The sequence below is a fragment of the Gymnoscopelus braueri genome, assembly GCF_963280865.1.
Source record: "Gymnoscopelus braueri genome assembly, chromosome: 10".
NCBI classification, from domain to species: Eukaryota; Metazoa; Chordata; class Actinopteri; order Myctophiformes; family Myctophidae; genus Gymnoscopelus; species Gymnoscopelus braueri.
The window spans coordinates 18930495-18952975 of record NC_137611.1 but is presented as its reverse complement, the minus strand read 5'-3'; the positions used below and the strand labels follow the sequence as shown (position 1 = coordinate 18952975).

At 43.3% G+C, this 22481-nt stretch overlaps 1 protein-coding gene across 1 annotated transcript; it reads left to right on the top strand.

The window, feature by feature from the left end:
• Nucleotides 1–2462: 2462 nt before the first annotated feature.
• mmp14b (matrix metallopeptidase 14b (membrane-inserted)) lies at nt 2463–22481 on the top strand. Its single transcript, XM_080440155.1, has 10 exons — nt 2463–3122; nt 11885–12033; nt 12381–12503; nt 13916–14223; nt 17633–17794; nt 18583–18743; nt 18848–18986; nt 19129–19279; nt 20225–20340; nt 20984–22481. Exons 1-10 carry the CDS (start codon nt 3036–3038, stop codon nt 21454–21456), a joined length of 1869 nt encoding a protein of 622 aa, XP_080296281.1. The 5' UTR covers nt 2463–3035; the 3' UTR covers nt 21457–22481.

Below are 22481 nucleotides of genomic sequence, written 5' to 3'. Positions count from 1 at the left end.
GTGTGTGTGTGTGTGTGTGTGTGTGTGTGTGTGTGTGTGTGTGTGTGTGTGTGTGTGTATGAAAGAGAGAGAGAGAAAGAAAGAAAGAGAGAGAGAGAACCCAAGATGCATCAGGTAGTCAACTGATCATTCTATGTGATGTGAAATCTCTTTGTTTGGCTGCCATTTACCACCAACAAATGAGTGGTGCCGCATGCATTTCAATTAAGACACTAAGTCAATAAGCACTGTGTTCTTGTACAGCAGGTGGCAGTCTTGAAATGTATGAGCAAGTGCCTGGTGGAATAATGTATTAGACAGGGAAGATTCTGAGGGAAAATTAAGCTCTCCCCCAAACAATGGGGGCATTCCATTTCCTTCAAAGGACTAATATGATTTTCTGCCAGAGAAGGAGGTGGCATGCCATTTGCCTCAGCATTGTGGAAGGAGAGACACAGAGAGAGAGAGAGAGAGAGAGAGAGAGAGAGAGAGAGAGAGAGAGAGAGAGAGAGAGAGAGAGAGAGAGAGAGAGACAGAGAGAGAGACAGAGAGAGAGACAGAGAAGGACACAGTCATGGGTTGGGAGTGAAGACATAGACAATTACAAAATGAAACTATACCAACGTAACATTTAGGGATCAGCACTGGGCTTTTATCCCTTACAGTAAATTGAAAGCCATTTGCAAATGATCCATGGCCAGTTTAACCACTTTCCAACCTGGTGTCCTTATATTGGGCAGGGCATGTCATAGGAGAAACGTTTTTTTTATAAAAGTCCCAAATAGCAAAATAGAGCAAAATTATGGACATGCTGACGTGATGCGATGTGATGCATTGTGAGCTTGTATATAGGCTATTGTCACATTTGTTTTTAAACTAGGATAGTAAACTGATCTCTGACGTGTTTTGCAGAAAAAATATGCTCATACTCCAGAGGGCGCAATTTCCTGTATTAACACATGAATCTGGTGATGCAAATGCAGCCCATTCTTGCGCTTACCTGGCTGAAACTTTGAAAGTGAACTAAGAAGTCAAATTAATTCATAAAAAAGTATATGTCAGCAATTTTAAACTGATCATGAGTTTGCCTACACAATGAGGTAGAGTAGTCTTGCCTATGAAATGTATAATTTGTAAATGATGACATGACATGATCTGTTAAAGATTTTTAAAAGCACACCCATCACAGTGTCAACTACTGATAGTAATGAAATGTAAGCATATATGATTTTCAAAGTCATATTCTTTAGTCATAGATATGTTCAATATGTAAACTAAAAATAGAGCTAACAATCAAGGTAGGCTAATCATATTTTCTAAGATTTGAAACAAGGCATCATTTGAATGTCCTATCATGCAATCATTTTGCTTTGTATTTACATTTCTAGACTACTAACTAGGCAATATTGTCTTGATAGGATGATAAGTCCTTCCTCAACTCACTGGAAAGGGTCAACGTCAGCCATGTCCGCTCTAATACCAATGGTGGAAAGTAACTAAGTACATTTACTCAAGTACTGTACTTAAGTACAATTTTGAGGTATTTTTTGGGCGGTGAAACCGCCCCTATAAGTGAGGTTTGGATATTTGTACAACAAATGCTGCGCTGTGATTGGCCAAAAAGTACCCCGCCTAACCCTGCACCGTGATTGGCCAATCACAGTCTATTCAGGACTGTGATTGGCCAGTGTCACATGACACATGTGCATAGCCCTATATAAGAAACCATAACTTTAAAAAAAGCATAGATTAGGTTTTTTTAAGTTATGGTTTCGTCCATCATAAAGAGTGTTTCAATAAATGTATTTATTTTTTGTACATGATTGGTTGACTCCATTCAGTATTGTGATTAGCTAGCAAGACACCGCCCACTTCACACAGGGTGTGATTTTTACTTTACTGGAGTATTTCCAATTTTCAATACTTTACTTCTACTCCTCAACATCTCAGAGGCAAATATTGTACTTTTACTCCACTACAATTATTTGAAAACTGTAGTTACTAGTTACTTTGCAGATATAAAATATTATATTCTAAAACATACATTAACCACTTCAGCCCTATTTTATACCTAGGCTATTTGAAAATAGCCGATCTACAAGCTCACAAAGTGTCGCATTGCGACGCGTTGTGAGCTTGTAGATCTACTATTTTCAAACATTTCAGTACTTTTACTTTTGGTACGTTAAGTATATTTTGATGCCAAATAGTTTTGTACTTTTACTCAAGTAACATTTTGAACACAGGCCTTTTGCTTGTAACAGAGTATTTTTTTATATTGTGGTCTTGCTACTTTTACAAGTAAAATATCTTGAGTAGCCTACTTCTTACACCACTGTCTAATGCCAACAAGGTCACAAAGTTGATTCTACCTCTCCCAAGTAGGGATGGGCCAATGCAGAAGGGGGAGGTTTACAACCCTCTATTTTCCAGCAAAGGCCTCCAGGGACTATCAAACTACCACGTCTGCAGCTGTGTGTGTGAGAGAGCGCAAGAGAGAGAGAGAGAGAAAGAGAGAGAGAGGAGAGGAGAGAAGAATCAAAACAAGACGATTTGAGGATAGGAAGGAAAGGGAGGGGAAGGCAGCAGAGATAAGAAGAGGAAAAGTAGGCCGAGGGTTAGAACGTGGTTCGTGAAAACAACAAAAGTAAATCTCAACATCTGGAAGTGAGCTGCTGGAACACTAGGTTATTACGCATGCAGTACAGCAACATCTGCACCACCACCAACCAAGCTTCACACCGACCGATCAGTGTTTGATCAGTTCATTCCAATTCGATCAAACTATAAGAGGGGGGGAAGATGCACAGATTGGATCATAGACACCAACCGTTTAATGCAGAGACGTCGTTTTAGAAAACCTGTGGACGAGTTTGATAGCAGCTGGGTGGGTGCAACAAGTCGTTTCGTTTGCTCCCGAGAGAGCTGAGTTCGTCGGATAGTTTTTTTTTAGATCTCGCCAGATAATGCTCTGACAAACAGCACACAGACAAAAGTAAGTTAAGTGTTTCAACGAGGCAATCGTGCTATTTGTCGGAGGGTGCCTTGCTGAAGGAATGGCACTCCGAGTGAAGACACTCGCCCAGCTGCTGCTACTGGCGCTGGGATGGGAGCTGAGCGCACCCAGAGAAATCAAGCCAGAGGTGAGAGAACTTCTTCAAGGTCAAACAACCATGAGGATTATGTTAATTCTGTCACTAGTGATTTTGCAATCACAGTTGCAATCAGTGTTGCCATATCGGCTTATTATAAGTGACTTCGGGTTTCTTTTTCTGTTAAGTTGCTTGTAAAAATTGGTAGTTTAGGGTTGCGGTTATCTGGGCTTGTTTCTAAAGTGTGCTTGCTTATTTAGGCTTGCTTCCAATTTTTTTTATTTTATTATTATGGTTCTCATAATATTTTCATGAAAATGTTTTGTGCCCACGGAGCATTTGTGTTGTTAGAATGTTTAAAAAAATATATTCTAAATATTCTGAGAATAGCCGATCGATGCCACAGGCGTTGTGAGCTTGTAGATCGGCTATTTTCAAATATCCGATGCACGATATGTGACCTGCTTGTTTTCCTAGACCTGGTTGCTTATTTCTCTCACAAAATCTGGCAACGCTGGTTGCAATCTTAGTGAGGCGGGCCTAATGGATAAAACAAATAAAAAGTCAGAGCAACGCGACACAAAATGATCGTTTAAAGTTTGTTAAACCACGTGTGCCATGATGAATTAATTAGTTGTATTTGCATTGTAATGTCCACCATGCTCCACTGTGGCATAATACATGGCTTTTCTCCCACTTTTCTTTTCTTTTTGCAGAGAGAGAGAGAGAGAGAGAGAGAGAGAGAGAGAGAGAGAGAGAGAGGGGGGGGTGGAGGAGGGGTTTTTGACGAGGTTAGAGGAAGCTTTCATGAAAACACTGGGAAATGCTGAGAGTGCAAAAGCAGGAGAACAAGAGAAGGCAAATGGGAAGAAGGGCTTCAGCCTGTGTTGTGGTCATCATGGGCAGAGAGAGGGAGACCGGCAATTTTTGTGGAGATGGGTTGGGTGGGGGGCTGAAATCTGTGGGTACTGCGAGGGATGCTGAGATGTAATTGTTGACATCTGTCCTGAGTTATGGCAGAACTGACTGGGGGAGGGGAGTTTTACAATGTGCAAGGTTCTGTTGCATCTGGTCAGTTGTGGAAAAACACTCACCAAAGTTTAAACCGAATAGCTTACTTCCCATAACCTGCAGGCTCTATTCTATTCAGTTCATTGTTTTAAGTAGGCCTGTCAGTCGAAAACGCATGTGTGGGTCTTCAAGTGTTGTGGTCAGCAGGAAGTTCTTTGTCTGGGTTGCAGGAAGTGACCATGCAGGAAGTGACTATATGTTAAGACCGACCCACACCTGTTTCCATCTGCATTGGCTGGTATCATTTGTGATGTGTGTAGTAATAATTAGACCTATGTGATCCCACAGGGGAATTCAGTTTTCAGCTGGGTCTTGCTCAAGGACACTTTGATACACCAGGAATCGAACCTAGGACCATCTGTTTCCCAGGTGGCCTCTCTACCCATTCAGCTATGTCCGCCTGTGTGTGTGGTGTCTGGTGTGTGAGTGTGTGTTCTAGTTGTGTTTTAACTCAGTGGATACAAAAAAAAAATTAAAATGTGTGTGTGTGTGTGTGTGTGTGTGTGTGTGTGTGTGTGTGTGTGTGTGTGTGTGTGTGTGTGTGTGTGTGTGTGTGTGTGTGTGTGTGTGTGTGATTTTGGTACGTCATATAGTGGTGCCAAGTCTCTCTAATCATTTTATCCTGCCTATGGACTCTGGTATTGTATTTCCAGCTGTGGCAGTGGAAAAAACTTATTGGACTCCATTGACCTAGATTAGCCTGTCAAGTTAAGTATAAAGACGATCAGATTCCTCCTAGAGACCCTACCAAAGCAGTGACTAAATTTATATTTATTTAGGGCAATGAGATGGTTTAATAGGCTCGTATTTAGTTTATGATTCAGATTGCATTGAAATAACTCACCTCTACTGCATCCTGTATGTCTATTTACTTGATTTAAGGGCATGATGTTTGTGAGGGTGTTTTGCACCAAAAAAGTTGTCACTGTTTGCTAAGCATCAAGACAACTATTGAGTGAGTGTTTATATTGTAGATTAATGGTGAAGTTAATCAAGCGGGTGGTCAGTATGACTCTGCTGGATGGACAGCTTTGTAGGAAGCTGCAACGCAGTCAGAGGTTGTCAGGACACGGCAGGCGTGTCATGTCCTGTGGTCTGTGGCAAAGACAGGAAGTGGTGAGGGGATTTCCTGCCCGCTTTGAAAACACCTTGGTCTGACCATCCAGCTGACCGTGACAACCTGCAGAGTCACTGACGCACAAGCACAGCCACAGACACACATACCTATGCATATACACTCAAACATGTGCATAAACATAGACAGAGAGAAAAGTGCATGCGCCCGTGCTCACGCACGCACACACACACACACACACGCGCACACACACACACACACACACATACACACACACACACACACTCACTCAAACGTTTCATGACTAAACGTTGAAGTCATTTAGTACAAAGAGGGCGCTAAGAAGAACAAAGTAGGCATAAGCGGAGTAGAAGATGACCTAATGAGCTATAAAAGACAAAGGAGGGGGTTGTGCAAACCACATGACGCAAAGAAGAGAAGAGAAGAAGGTATTGTGGTGATGGTGGTGATGCAATGTGGGAACCACACAGTTGGAGAATACAAGTAATTAACTAAATTCACTAGAGCAGGAGTCATGGTCCTCACATACACAGGCCCTGTTTGAATAATACATGTAAACCCTCTTCCAACTATTCAAGACAAAGAGAAAATACCCTCATACTGCTTTTGACTTCCCAAGTTATTTTCTTTCTTTTAATTTAATTATTTTGCACTGTGAGCTCAACCAAGTCAAGTCTAGTCAACAAGTAACACTTGTTGAAAACAAAAGCAGTGTGCAGAAATTCTTTTTTTTTGTGCTACCCAGCGCATGTGAAATCCATATTCTACAATGGATGTGCGTATTTTCTTCCTCATATTGTCCTTGGGAATAACCACAGATCTAAGTGAACCAGTATATGTTTCACCATTTAACTTGAGTCCAGTCATGTTGTTTTACTGATTAATCTATGGATGGAAGGAAAAATGCATAGAACTCAAACAAAGCCACATCCTAATGATGACAGCTGGGTGGTCTAGCCCTTAGCTCACCATTCTGAGGAGTGATAGGTGGTGTTACAGGAAATAAGGTAATACGTTAAGTAATTCGCTCATTTCCTGTTCATGAATGAAGTGCGACGTATTTAACTTTGACCAAACATGGGCGATGTTGAAGACCAAGTCCCTCTGTTAAGTTTTGCTAAAGATTTGACTTATTGCTCAAATGACAGTAATTTTCAAATCTCACCTTTTGTTATTACAGTCTTATTGTTATTGGCTAGAGGGGAGTTGTTTTTTATAGACTGCAGCTGCACACACACGTACGCATGTGTGTGTGTGTGTGTGTGTGTGTGTGTGTGTGTGTGTGTGTGTGTGTGTGTGTGTGTGTGTGTGTGTGTGTGTGTGTGTGTGTGTGTGTGTGTGTGTGTGTGTGTGTGTGTGTGTGTGTGTGTGTGTGTGTGTGTGTGTGTGCGTGAGCAACATGTGCTCAGAGATTCCTAGCTAGAGAGCTCATGGTGTTTTATTGTAAATATATCATGAGGTAAAGTACTCATCTAACCGCAATTATATCCACACATAAATCTGTAAAGTCTTCGTACTGAACTGAATACACCCGCACTGACAATATAACACACACACACACACACACGCACACACGCACGCACGCACGCACGCACGCACGCACGCACACGCACACGCACACACACGCGCACACACACACACACACACACACACACACACACACACACACACACACACACACACACACACACACACACACACACACACACACACACACACACACACACACACACACACACACACACACACACACACACACAACACACACACACACACACAGACAGACGCATGCATGCATGTACACCCCAACAGGGGAATCGCCCATGTCTATGTGCACCCATCCGGTCACAGACAGCTAATGTATGTTATTTTTGTGAATTCGTAACCTCAGACGCACCCTCTCTCCAGGCTATGGAGTGCAACTAAACAATATTGGGCGCAAGCTGTCATTCCGGGGTGTGGGATCCCGATCTACTGCTATGTCCTACCATGTCATTCAGTCATAAGCTGACAAGACACTGAAATGGCAACATGTCAAACTTGATAATCCATGCATATATATATATATATATTTCCCAGTGACTCTCTTTGTTACACCAACACCTGTAAGTAGTGTTGCTGACATTGGTGCCGTTTATAAAGATTAACTAGTAACTACATCTGTCTATTCCATACAACTCCTACACCCACACACACTCATAGACAGAGCAATGGAGAGAGAGTGAGAGTGAGATAGAGAAAGAAAGAAAGACAGAGGGACAGAGAGATGCAGTGTGCATAACCAGACACCACACCGATGTGTGCACATGAGTGATCTCTCATGTGAGCACATGAGAGCTCTCTCACTCTTTCTCCATTGCTCTGTCTATGAGTGTGTGTGCTTGCATGCATGGGCACACAGGAGAGAGACGTTCAGTTAGAAAGCCCATGTCTGATGACCACCAACATACTAAATGTGACAGCATTATACCCTGCACAAGTAAGACGCGCGAACGCGGGAAGCGAAGGCAAAAAAAATAAAAATTATAATGAAAAAAATATATTCAAAAAAAGTAACCAATAAAATTCACAAAAAAAAAACTTTGAATGTTTTTGAACAATTCAACAAAGTGTTTGAAGTGCCTGTTTCACCCACTTCCGGGGGGCGGAGCCAAAATCCGAGCCCGATGTATTTGTTCGTAGACCCCCACTTAGGGGGGGTAGAAAAAGTTTCGGAGCGATTCGGGCACTTTTCATTTAACATGGGGTTTCAATGGGGAGTTTTTAGGAGCCTTCTCCGGGGCGTGGCTTCCGGGGGAAGGGGCGGGCTTAAACGCAACCTTGACAGGTGTGTTCAGTTTTCAAAGACCTTTCATTTGATGTATGGTACGTCTAAATTGGACATTTACTTATCTCAGAGGAGCTGCACAGAGGCAGTGCACACAGAGACACAGAGACACAACCCGAGCACGCACAGAGACACACACAGAGACACAACCCGAGCACGGTTTCATAGTAAGCTCCACTTGCGCGGAGCGGCGCGCCTTCGCCGCGCCTCCTTGCGCTGCGTTCGCAACAACTATGACACAGGCACATACACAGACAGAGAGAGGGAGGGAGACATGCAGTTTGACGTTACTGTGTCAGACAGACTAAGTATTATTATTGGGGTGTGCCTCATGGCGGAGATTTGTGGTCCATTGAGCGCCCCTTCTAGTTACAAATAAAATGGGGAGCAATAATTTCATACTTCATGATGTGTGACATCAATACTGTGTAGGCTATTGGGACAGTAGTGGGTGAGTAATGCAGAGAGGACTGTGTGTGTGTGTGGGTGTGTGTTCCATACCCTGTAAGGCTCAATTGGACTCCTCGTCACTGTTGACCAGAGTTTCTTTCCATTGGCCCACACCAAACGGAACAACTGACTCCGTTTTTTTTTCTTTGCTGAAATGCAATCGCTCCTAACTTCTCTCTTTCTCATCCTATGCGAAAGGAGCTCTCATGTGGGCTCAATCACATGCATAGCAACCACTGCTTGTGGATCTTCCATTGCAAACTTGTGTCGAGGGCCATACCCTTTATATGAAAAGATGCAGATACATAAACACATTCTGTTTTTGATGCAAATGAAGGCTACACACTATACAATCAAAGAGTTCATTTAACTCAGAAGAGTGCACAAATGGAACCAAATGGATATTTTAAGGATAACCTACATATGTATTAGGCTTTAGTTCTAAGATAAACAATATTATCACAACTTCCAGTATAGTCCATATAAAACAAACTGCACTGTTTGAATCTGTCATCTCTTATGCCACTATAAATAAATTGACCATTTCCTTTCTGCTGCCGCTTTAGTTCGTCTGTGTTAAAAATAGCCAAGTCATGCAGTGAATAAGACTTAGTCAAGTCATTTTGGGGACCATAGAGGTACAGAACCCTTCAAGTAAAACAAGTAATCAGGGTCACTGGCAAAGTAAGAGCTTTGTGACAATGTGCTGAATAAATGAGTGAAATTGAGGAGCTTAAGTTGTCTGTACAAGAACAGGTGTGAGTTGCATTGCTAGTAAAATCAGGCAATGCAGTTTATACACATTCAAGAAATGTCTAACTCCTTTTTTTTCCTTTTTCAAATGAATTAATATTAGTAATTCATTCATTCCTTTTCCTACTCTACACTATGTCCTGTAGCGCCACAGAGTTGCAACAAAAACTTAGATGTACTTCAGGCATACAGGCACCAAAGTAATCTGTAATAATGAATCTCTGTTTTATGGCTTCCTCTTAACCCCCCCTCCCCTCCCCCATATGTGGATGTTCTGTAACAGTGTCAAACAGTGAGTCTTTATGTGTCCAATAGAGGTCTGTGTATGAGTCAGAACTAAAAAGGGCTCATTCAGGGGTGAAGTCTAAACACTAAAACCGTTAGGCCTCCCTGAGAGACAGAGAGAGACAGACAGAGAGAGACAGACAGAGAGAGACAGACAGAGAGAGAGAGACAGAGAGAGAGAGAGAGAGAGAGAGAGAGAGACAGACAGAGAGAGACAGACACAGACAGACAGACAGACAGACAGACAGACAGACAGACAGACAGACAGACAGACAGACAGACAGACAGACAGACAGACAGACAGACAGACAGAGAGATTAGCCCCTCGATATGAAGGGCCCCTTAAGCCGCCATACACTCCTGTTCAACTCCCCCATTGTGGGACAGGCCCAGATAAGCACTACAGCATTTCTGTGCCGGCACGGTCTTGCAAGCACAAATCTATAACATCCAAAAATTACGTGCATGTTCAGATAATGTAAATAAGCAAATGCACATGCATAACTCCCTACACACCCTGCTCACATGGGGCTGCGCTCATCTGGCCACACACACATGCGCTCATAGATACGCACTTGCACTCGGCACTTCACATTTGAACGGAAAGAATGACGTTGAGAAATGTCAAAACAGCAACAGCAGCACTCGTTAAGATGTTTAAGATCATATTCTCATCGTTATGTTTCTTGACGACCTACAGATTTCTCTAGTGTGCGGAGAGTAATGATTGAGTAGCTCAATGCACTCTGGGTGTGGTTGTTCATAAGCATTTGCCCTCAAGCCACCCGGGTTTTCCATAAGAAAAAGACGAGGGATAAAGAGAGATGGGGAGGAGCAAAGAGAAGAGGAGAAGAGAGAACGAGACAGAGGCAAAAGGATGGGGATGGGGGGGTGTTGACTTTGAGGTTTGGATGCGATGAGACAGAAATTCCCAGTAAAATTGCCGACTGACGCTGTCAGGACTCGAGACGCTGGCTGAGGTTGCCAAAGGCCTTCCTCCATGACACTCCCCTATCTCTTGCACGTCTCTTCCTATCTCTTTATCTGTCTCTTTAGAACTTCTTGACTATTCCCTCTCACACAAAGACCCCATTTTGTTCAAATGTGACACATACATTAGATAGAAAGTACAGAGTTTATATCATCCATCCTTAACTACACCTCTGATTTACTTGGTTCAAACGAAACATACTGTATACATCAAAACACCTTTCATTGGTTGATCTGACCTGGGACCACTCACTTACGGAGCTATTTTTGATGAGTAGGTTCGTGTGGACCCAGATAATGTTCAAGAAGGTTAAGCAAACAGTCTGTATTTCCAAGCCTTAAAACACATCCTGGGTGTGTGTGTGTGTTACCGGCTCCATGGACCCAGGTTCACGTCAGGGCGTGTGTGTGGAGAAGCACATCAAAGTGGTTTTGGTTTTCACTGCACACACAATAGACTCAGTGTTGTTTTGGGCTTCTGTTTAAAAGGTAAAGTGGTAATGGTACAGGCGAAACTAGTGGGAGAGTGGTTGGGAACATAGACTCTCTGGCACAGGTCCAGATGTCAAACCAGCACCACAGCTTGATGGGTTTCCAGAGGGAATGTAAGGTCAAGTTTAAACCCAGTCCAGGCCCGGAGACCTTCAACATGTGTGTCATAAGACAGTAATTCATGTGTACCTAAATATTTGGAAACACAGAAACGCAAACAAGTAGCCACCATTTACAGTATCTTGTGGACACTGAAGTTAATCTGTAACCAAGCAAGGGAAATTCCTTGGTGAGTTTCTGTCTTTGTTTGAATCCATTCTGGCTCAAAACCCAGCCTAAGGATTTCAGGTTGACCTTCGCTTCATTCAGCTGTGGTTACATAGCTCTGTATTTAGTCATTGACTGGAGTAGATCCAGGCAGTAGCTCATGAATGCCAAAAGATACAAAAACACATCATTGCAGTGCCTGTTTTCTCTGTCAATGTGGAATTTGCTTTGATTGCAGTCAACTAATAGCAAATACATCCCACTACCCAGAGCTGCAGCTGTAAAACGAACTAATATTTCATCTGCAGCGCACAGAGCACTTCCTGATAGGAGTTTGTCACATAATAACGATGAATCAATCGAGATATGACATGTTTTCTGCATCTGCTTCTCATTCACTGGCTTTCGTTTCCATAATAAAGTGATTCACTGAAGTGAACACAGTAAAACACTCGCGGTAAATCTATCCATTTGTAACACTTGAGTTAAATTAACTTACTGCAAGTTAGAATTAACATGCAGTGTTTCTTATCAGTTGCCAGTGTACCTCAGCCTCTAACCCTTTGTCTATTTTCTCTACAGTCTTGGCTGCAGCAGTATGGTTACCTGCCCCCAGGTGACATGAGGACTCATTCCCTCCGTGCGCCTCACTCCGTTACCTCCGCCATCGAGGCCATGCAGAGGTTTTATGGTTTGACTATCACCGGCTCCATCGACACCAACACTATTGAGTAAGAACATAAACATACTTGACTATTGACTGTTGAAACAAAGAATACGTTTTGAAAAGGCTTGACAATGATCCGACATTCACATTTTATTACAGTGAGGGGAATGGTAATAGCAATCTTCCAATCTACAACAAATGTATATACACATTTCTGAATCCTAAAGTGTTCATTTATCCATATGTAACATCTGCGGTGTGTACACATTTCTTACAACTGCACACTTTAGTTTCACACTTTGTTCTACTCACATTAAATGTGCACTCGCCAAACAGGGCTCAGTACATGAGCTGGTATGAGAAGGTATTTCCTCCACCTGTCGTGACCGTGCTCTGACTTGTGTCTGGCAGGGCCATGAAGCGGCCACGCTGCGGCGTGCCAGACAAGTTTGGCGCCGAGCTCAAAAGCAACCTGAGGAAGAAGCGCTACGCGATCCAGGGCCTGAAGTGGGACAAGCAGGAGATCACCTTCTCGTAAGTGTGGAATCCGCCGGGTGGACGCTGTCGCACCATGATGAAAATACTTGTATCTAAAACCCCAAACAACACATTTTAGATATGCATACAGACGGGGAAAGAAGCTGGACAAAGAAACATATTTTTTTGTGTCATCCGTATAATGATATAATGACTGCACATTATGTCATTACTCACATGACATAATGACTCATATGACTTTCAGAAATTCCCTTTGAAATGTCTGAAATATCAGTGGCTGTCTGCATTCTTCAGATGTCTTGTCCTTCCATCCTCCTTATCTCCCTCATAATCACATTAGTCTAATTGTCTGCAATCAATGCCTGAAGCCTCATTTATACTTGCTACTGAATACGTAACCTCGGTCACCAGGCTTTCCACCGCGGAGGAAAGCCTGGTATTCATTCTAAAACTGAGCCGTGTGATCCGGTTTCGAAACAAAGGGGGGGAAATTGGGTTGCGATGGTGGGTTCCGGTTGGCGTCCAGTTTTTGTTCCCCACATAATGCAAATCAATCTTGCTAGTCACGCTACGAGTTGGATGGATATACCAAAACGATTATTTTACCAAAAGAAATGAAACGATTATACCAAACTAAACACATTTTAAACTAGGGGAATCATTTTGGAGGTGCACAGAACGCTTGGTTCCCGGCTGTGGGTTCCGGCCGCCTGATGACTTGAACCCGAAAATGGTATTGATCCCAGGCTACCTGAATACGTACTACAGTGACGCTCACGAGAACACGAGCGTCAAAAGTAGTGCAACTATTGATTATTGTTTTTGCGATTATTCTTTTTTTTTTTTTGTTCAAGGTTTTTTTATTTTATATTTTCACATACAGGTCTATAATAATGAGCATACAAAAAACAGTGAATGTATGTTACCCCTCCCACCCCCCCACAGTTCCCGCTCCGAAAGAGCCACAACCCTGGTTTCTCCTTGTACCATTAAAACAAAAGGACAATACAGAAAAAAGACACAATTGCAATGAAAAATGAAAACAAGTAAAAAATAAAAATAAAGTATACACAGTAGAATATATATATTATTAAAGAAAGATTTTAAATGAAGTAAAAAAAGAATTTTGCGATTATTCTTTTGATAACTTTTTATATTAATCAAATAATCGAGAAGTGTTTGTTATATATTTTTGCTATCAACAAATCGTTTTTTTTTTTTTCAATAGACTAAATTGATTAGTCCGATTAACCACTTTGTCATACAACAGTGTTCACTATTTTTGCTATTGTATTAAAACAATATATATAGGCCTATGTTAAAAAAAAATCGAAATAGATTTCGATTTTTATTTTGTATAATCATTAAATCAAGTAGTTTGAATTACTGTTGCACGCCTAGTCACAACTAAAGCTTTACAAAAACTCTCTCCATTTGTCTCTCTTTAGCATACAGAATTACACCCCCAAGGTGGGCGAGTATGAGACCCACGAGGCCATCAGGAAGGCCTTTAAGGTGTGGGAAAGCGTCACCCCGCTGCGCTTCCGCGAGATCCCCTACAGCTACATTCGGGACAAGGTGGAGGAATTTGCCGACATCATGCTCTTCTTCTCGGAGGGTTTCCACGGCGACGCAAGCCCATTTGACGGCGAGGGGGGCTTCCTGGCACACGCCTACTTCCCCGGTAAGGGCATTGGTGGAGACACGCACTTTGACGCGGCGGAGCCCTGGACTATTGGAAACCAGGACCTATCAGGTAAGAGACCGCTTCTATTAGATCACAGATATGACTTTATGTGAATCCCATACTACGGGGGAAAAGGTTAACTTCTGGGAGTTCCCATACTGTTGGGTAATGAGGAGGTGCCTTTTTTTTTGCCGTTGCCAGCATAAAATATAAAGCAACATGCCCTAACCTGTGTGACTGTGTTTTTGTGAGTGTGCATGCTGATGTAGGAGAAAATGCTCAAGTGGTTTGTTTTGGGAGAGTAGCAAGCAGCAGATTTTGGCACAAACCAACTGCATGAGTCAAAAAACATCCTCACATGACCTGCAGCAGGGTTTATTTTCAGAGTGACTTCCTACAAAATGTTAACAGCAGCTTTTGTTCCTCTAATCAGATGTGACCATTGCTATTCACATCTTAAACATATTAATATTTGCAATAATTACTTTTAATCCCAATCAACACAATGTGTTACAGTTCAAACATGATGCATTACTGACATGACTTATAGTAATGATACTATGCGTACCCTGGGTAATGGGTAATGGGTTCATATTATAAATATAAATCAAAAGAACTACTAATAATTTCCTCCAAAGACATGGTTTGCTATGGTATTTACATGATGTTAAGGTACCTAACTTTGTTTTCTATGTAATGACGAGTTCATATGACCAGTGCAGTAGCTGTTGTCAGATTACTTGGTGCAGTGCGTGTTATCAGAGTACATGGAGGCCAGTCTATGACGTCAGTCATGTATGATGCATCAACTTGGGAGAGTTCGGGCTCCCCATATATGGACAAAAAAATTCAGTAGCCAGTACGATGTTGGTACAGTAAGGAGGTCAGTCTATGATGTCATTGTGTGGGATAAATAGGCACAAAGAACTCCGAGGCCAGTCTATGATGTGTCATCTTTCTATAGTATCAAGTATCAATGACATCAGTTGCCGTTGTCAGAGTATCTGGAGGCCAGGCTATGACGTCAGTAGAGAGTGCAGCTGTGAAGAATTGAGCTATACTATACTTGAGCTATGTATTAGAACTGGAGAGGGCACAGAAAATCCCCGCCCACTCATTTCAATGGAAGTTGCTCAATGCTCACCTAGCTCTAACGAAAAACATCACATGGATGCACCTGGGACGTATCATCAGTGTTGTAGCCTGGGGTCATAGGATGTTTCGGGTCTCGCAACATACACCCTCACCCAGGTGACCCAGCCAGGGTTGATCAGGCCCCGACTTACGTCCCAGTAGCTACCCACGGTCAGTCCTATAGGGCAAGACAGGGCCACTCAGTCCGCTTCTCCGGAAATACTCTGCCGGGACTCGGGGAGGCTCTGGCACGTGGAGGGACTAGGCTCTGTGGGTTGTCTCCTGGCCGGGCTCCTCCTTCGTCTCACCAGGTCCAGGACCTGTGCGTTGCACCAGACTCCCCTGCTCCAAACATTTCATTCTGGTGTGATGGTGTCTTGGCCCGTGACACCATCACATTGGTGGTACTGCAGGCTGGTGGTACTGCAGTCTCCCTTGCGTCTTACTTGAATGGTCCTCCCAAAGGCCTCACCGTGGATTTGTTGGGCTTCTTCCTCACGGAAGACACAGACTGGGGCGCCAACCCAAACTGCTCCCGGATGCCGTCTACATTCCGGCTGTCACCCGTCTCTCCGGTGGTCACCAATCTATTCCTGGTTGTCACGTAGTCTATAAATTCCTATGAGCCACTATAAATAGAATAACTATAACGAAAAACATCACATGGATGCACCTGGGACGTATCATCAGTGTTGTAGCCTGGGGTCATAGGATGTTTCGGGTCTCGCAACATACACCCTCACCCAGGTGACCCAGCCAGGGTTGATCAGGCCCCGACTTACGTCCCAGTAGCTACCCACGGTCAGTCCTATGGGGCAAGACAGGGCCACTCAGTCCGCTTCTCCGGAAATACTCTGCCGGGACTCGGGGAGGCTCTGGCACGTGGAGGGACTAGGCTCTGTGGGTTGTCTCCTGGCCGGGCTCCTCCTTCGTCTCACCAGGTCCAGGACCTGTGCGTTGCACCAGACTCCCCTGCTCCAAACATTTCATTCTGGTGTGATGGTGTCTTGGCCCGTGACACCATCACATTGGTGGTACTGCAGGCTGGTGGTACTGCAGTCTCCCTTGCGTCTTACTTGAATGGTCCTCCCAAAGGCCTCACCGTGGATTTGTTGGGCTTCTTCCTCACGGAAGACACAGACTGGGGCGCCAACCCAAACTGCTCCCGGATGCCGTCTACATTCCGGCTGTCACCCGTCTCTCCGGTGGTCACCAATCTATTCCTGGTTGTCACGTAGTCTATAAATTCCTATGAGCCACTATAAATAGAATAACTATAACGAAAAACATCACATGGATGCACCTGGGACGTATCATCAGTGTTGTAGCCTGGGGTCATAGGATGTTTCGGGTCTCGCAACATACACCCTCACCCAGGTGACCCAGCCAGGGTTGATCAGGCCCCGACTTACGTCCCAGTAGCTACCCACGGTCAGTCCTATAGGGCAAGACAGGGCCACTCAGTCCGCTTCTCCGGAAATACTCTGCCGGGACTCGGGGAGGCTCTGGCACGTGGAGGGACTAGGCTCTGTGGGTTGTCTCCTGGCCGGGCTCCTCCTTCGTCTCACCAGGTCCAGGACCTGTGCGTTGCACCAGACTCCCCTGCTCCAAACATTGCGTCTTACTTGAATGGTCCTCCCAAAGGCCTCACCGTGGATTTGTTGGGCTTCTTCCTCACGGAAGACACAGACTGGGGCGCCAACCCAAACTGCTCCCGCTCATACTCCCTCTGAAGTATTCTCTCACCTTTCGGGTGTGGGGCCTAATGTGCATTAGTGTCCTTTATGCCAGTGGGTTTCAACCTTTTTCATATCAAGGTCCATTATTTATTGTGCGTTTGAGTCACAGACCACCATTTGATGAGATTTAGCCTCTCAGACCCAAAACTTTGAATATTTTGTTATCGTTGGAAACGATTTTGTCCACAATTCCATGCTGTATTGATGTTGGTACCAATAGGAGAGAATAGGCAAACGTTGATCAAAATAACAATTCTTTAATTAAGTAATGCAGATATTTAACAATAATTAAACTCCGTAAGAAAACCCGTAAGGGTCCATTTGGTTTCATTTTACGCTCTCAAGAGTTAAAGACATCAGTACTGTGACATCCATACCTGTTGTAACTGTACTTAGTGCAGTACCCAATACTGGCGTTAGGTTGTTTCCTAGGTGATGATGTATTCATATTGGTACTGGGCTGGCATGGTGTTAGAGTACTTACCTTGCTTCTTACGTAAAGTGTTCATATCGGTATTGACATGTTTCGGTACCTAGACTTTTTCCTAGGTAAAGTGTCCATATTGGTATTGACATGATGATAAGGTACTTACAATTTTTCCTAGGTAATGATATCTTCCTGGTGTCGGTACATGAGCTGGGTCACGCTCTTGGTCTGGAACATTCCAATGACCCCTCTGCCATTATGGCTCCCTTCTACCAGTGGATGGACACTGAGAACTTCAGACTACCTGCTGATGATACTCGTGGGATACAACAACTTTATGGTGAGTTTGGATGTCAATTCAGAGCAGTACACTTCAAAATGTCTATATTCTAAAATGATAATCCATGGAAAGCGGTGGAAATATACAGTAGCAAGAACTCTGTTAATCCAACAGGCTGATGTAATGTGTGTTTGCTAAATACTTCAACAAAGCAACATAAACATGATACCTCACCAATCTTTTTTAATACGGTTGAGCATAAGTATGCACAAGTATGTACAGTGCTGTATGATTAAAATCAACCACATCATGACCTGAAACTCTCATGATTGGCACCAGATGTTACAGACTATGGTGGAGTAACTGACCTGGCCACAACAGCTGGGCTCTTCTCTGGGCCGTTACCATCCACCATCTTACACCGCTTACAGTGGTTCTCAAACCTTTTCATGTCAAGGACCCCCAAATTGGTATATATTTGGCTGTGGACCCCCCCATCTGAAAATGTTTTGCGCCAGGGACCATCAGAAGAGAAGATTTGTGTTAAAAAAATCATAATTATTCAAAAAAAAGTGAATAATAATGATTCTTTCCAATTTGTTCAAAAATACCAGATGTACAAGCTCGCGGTGCGGCATAAAGTGATACGCTGTGAGCTTGTAGATCTGCTATTTTTGAATAGCCAACCTATGAATGGATAAAGTGGTTAAAATGATTGTGATGCTATATTAACAAATTTTTCTGGGGACCCCCTGGACCCCCCCAAGGACCCCTTGGTGTCCCCGGACCCCACTTTGAGAACCAACGTCTTACACATTGTTTCTTTTCCCTCTGATAAAACCTCACAGGTTCTGGATCAGGCGGTGGCCCTCACCCGCCCCCTGTGACACCACACCCTGGAGATGACCCTGAGCCCACCGCACCATCCTGGCCTCGTTTTGGTCCCAACATCTGCGAAGGTCACTTTGATACCATCGCCATCCTCAGGGGAGAAATGTTTGTCTTCAAGGTAAGCTTGACTTTAAGGCTGCAGAATTTGGTGTTGAGCATGCCGTCGTATAAGCTGAACAGGAACAAACAAAACCTCTGTCTCTGCTTTTTTTTTACTTTAAGGACAAGTGGTTCTGGAGAGTGCGGAACAACCATGTGCTGGATGGATACCCCATGCCGATTGGTCACTTCTGGAGGGGCCTGCCCTCGCATATCAACGCTGCGTTTGAAAGGGAAGATGGGAAGTTCGTCTTCTTCAAAGGTGAATCTGGCTGTGCTATCGAAAATGTCCCACATTTCACTTATCAGTGTTCTTTGTGCAAGCCTCTCTAGCGGGCTTTCTTTTTATCTCCTCTCTCACTCCCTTTCTCTAACAACCTCTACCTCTCTTTCTGTCTTTCCAGGGGACAGATACTGGGTGTTTACCGAATCCATTCTGGACGATGGGTACCCTAAGAGTCTGAAGGAGATGGGCACTGGGCTTCCCAAAGACCGGATAGACGCTGCGCTCTTTTACACACCAACTGGGCAGACGTACTATTTCAGAGGAAACAAGTTAGTCACGTCTCTCTGTATGTGTGTGTGTGTGTGTGTGTGTCATATCAAGACGACAGGATTAACCACTTAAAGCCTATATACTTTGTTGACCGGTGTCCCCGAGGGTTCTATACTCCCCCCTCCCCTTTTCACTCTATACCAAATAATTTTTTTCTTAGTGCAAGCTCTAAGACATACATGGGCAACTGGCGGCCCGGGGGCCACATGCGGCCCCCACCTTCACTTAATGTGGCCCGCAGGTTAATATCGGAATGCTGATATATTATTGATTTCAGCTGTTAAAATTCCAAACATGCAAACATGACCTGCTTTAATTACTTCAGTCTAGTAGCTTATTGACTAGTATTAGAATTCTATTGTCTTTTTTTTATGTCCAATGTATTTGTATTTAAGTTTATAAAGTTAACATAAGTATAACTAAATGCATTTGAAATTAAATAAAAAATTTACTTTTCAGGATCCTAATAAAAAAATATCAACAAAACAAATCTGGATTCCAATTCAAAAATAGCAAAAATAGCAGATCTACAAGCTCAAAACGTGTCGTAGATCTGCTATTTTTGCTACTTTTGTGTGACATAGAATGACGAAAAAAGTAAAAATACGGAGAGACAGTATGTTTATGTGGCCCTTTGGAGTGAGTGTGGAAATATAGTGGCCCTCTCCATCATCAAAGTTGCCCACCCCTGCTCTAAGATCTACAAGCTCACAAAACGTTGCAATGAATGTTGTGAGGTTGTAAATCGGCTATTTTCGGTGAATGTTGGCCTATTACGACATGCCCAGAATAGGGACGCTAGGGTTCATGTGGTTAAACAACGTAAATGTTTTGCCTTTATGAGTCACTCTGGTCAAATAATGCCTCACTGTTTGTGTACCTTATAGCCTATACAAAAATACACCTCTGTTTCTCTGTCCTACTCCCAATTATTCTCTATTTAGGTATTACCGCTTCAACGAAGAGCAACGAGCGGTTGACGATGGCTATCCTAAAGACATCAGCGCATGGCAGGGAGTACCAGAACATATCAAGGCTACCTTCATGAGCAAAGACCAAGGTGAGGGTGGTCTTTGTGTGCCTTCAACAGTGGTGGAAGAAGTACTCACATGTTTTACTTAGTAAAAGTATCAGTGAGTTACTGCAATGTAGATATACTCTGTTACAAGTAAAAGTCTGGAATTCAAAATTTACTTGAGTAAAAGTACAAAAGTATTGGTTTCAAAAGGTATTACCAAAAGTACAAATGTATAAAAATCTTTTGAAAATAGCAGATCTACAAGTTGTAGTTGTTTCAAATGGCCGAAATGTATATAGGATTGAAGTGGTTAATATGTTTTTTTAATAATAATCAAAATCTACCAAGTAACTAGTAACTAAAGTTTTGAAATAATTGTAGTGGAGTAAAAGTACAATATTTGCCTCTGAGATGTAGTGGAGTAGAAGTAAAAGTACTGAAAACTGGAAAGACTCCAGTAAAGTAAAAGTACCTCAAAACTTTACTTACTTACTTTACCTTCAACTATCTCGTTGTGTGTCCCCTTAAGTGTCTCATACTTTCAGCTTTTTTCTTACGCCCTATTGCATGAAATTTGTATGCTAAATGCTTTCACGTTTTTTCATACTCCTTCTAGATTTAATTTTAATTCCTAACACAGTGGCACATCTAAATACATTGTACGTATTTTTCTTTTTGTCTTCAGCGTACACATACTTCTATAAAGCCAACAAGTACTGGAAGTTCAACAACCAGATGATGCGAGTGGAGCCGGGCTATCCCAAGTCGGCCCTCCGCGACTGGGTGGGCTGCCCCAACGAAGACCCCAAGACCGACGGAGGACGGGGCGGGGACGGCGGTGGCCACGACAAGGACAAGGACAAGGAGAGGGACAAGGAGAGGGACCGTGAGGACAAGGACCCCACCCGGGACAGGGAGCGGGACAGAGAGAGGGACAGGGAGGTAGACCAGGGCAGGGAGACAGAGGAGGAGGTGATCATCATCGAGGTGGAGGAGGAAGGCGGCGTGGGCGCGGGCGGAGGCGCAGCCGCCGTGGTGGTGCCCCTGTTCCTGCTGGTGTGTGTGATCCTCACGCTGGGAGCGCTGGTGTTCTTCCGTAGGTACGGCACGCCCCGCCGACTCCTCTACTGCCAGCGGTCTCTACTGGACAAGGTATAGAGAGAGGGGGATATGGAGGGGGGGAGAGAAAGAGAGAGAGAGAGAGCAAAGAAAGAAAACGTTGACGTGTAAGAGAAAGAGGAACAGTGGAAGACGAATGAGAGAGAGAGAGAGAGAGAGAGAGAGAGAGAGAGAGGAAGGGAGAGCGAACGGTAGATTTACATGAAATGTAAAAGAATATTCTTTAAAGTTACCACTGCCAAGTGAAACATTGAAGAGATTCTTTTTTCTGTTTCTCTCCTCTACTCGATGCCTCTGTTTCCGTGCTCATACTCCTTACTGTCTTTCAGCTTCTCTCTCTTTCTCTCTCTCTCTCTCTTTCCGTTGTGGTTGTTGACGCCAGCTCATCGCTGTTTGTTTTAGCCTTTTTCAATGTCTTTTTGTTTCGTTTTTAGTTTTTACCAGTGGTCAATGTTCGTGTCCCCGTGAATTTCAGCTTTGAACCTGCAGTGTTCGATGTCTACATTCTATCTTAACTGAAAGCGTGCAACAAGGCTGTCGATTGTTTTCTGCCCCCTTGTCAGGGTGTGTACACACACATGCACACACACTGATGTAAGCTCACTCAAACATGCACGCACATTTTCCTACTAAAGTGGCGTAGTCACTGTCACAACCCAATAAGGCAACTTGATAGAGCCAGTAGCAGCCATAAAAGGGAATAGACACGTTAGCCGACATCCTTATGAAGCATGAGAAACACACCTTTAGGAGTAGAAATACATTTGCGACTTTTTTGTTTGTTTTTCATATCAGTGTCTTTAATGTTTATAATGATCAATGATGTTGTCATTATTATTATGACTATTACTATTGTTTTTGTTGTTGTCCTCCATGTATAGAATGTTTTGTACATTGTCATTAAAAAGTCCTGCTGGACAGTGACAGAAAGTGGCCTTAATTTTATATTTGGGGAAAGTGAATGGGACGGGGTATGTTTTCTTGAAACTTGATTGTTTTTTTTTTGTTTAGTTTTTTTTAAAAGTCCATCTCAAATGAAAATAAATTGAACATCTGAAAATGAG

Bases quoted from the DNA above. Each gene is read 5' to 3' on its own strand.
- mmp14b (XM_080440155.1), top strand. From the start codon at position 3,036: ATGGCACTCCGAGTGAAGACACTCGCCCAGCTGCTGCTACTGGCGCTG. The intron at 14,224-17,632 runs GTAAGAGACCGC...AATTTTTCCTAG, and splicing joins TGGAAACCAGGACCTATCAG to GTAATGATATCTTCCTGGTG. The intron at 18,744-18,847 runs GTAAGCTTGACT...TTTTACTTTAAG, and splicing joins GAGAAATGTTTGTCTTCAAG to GACAAGTGGTTCTGGAGAGT.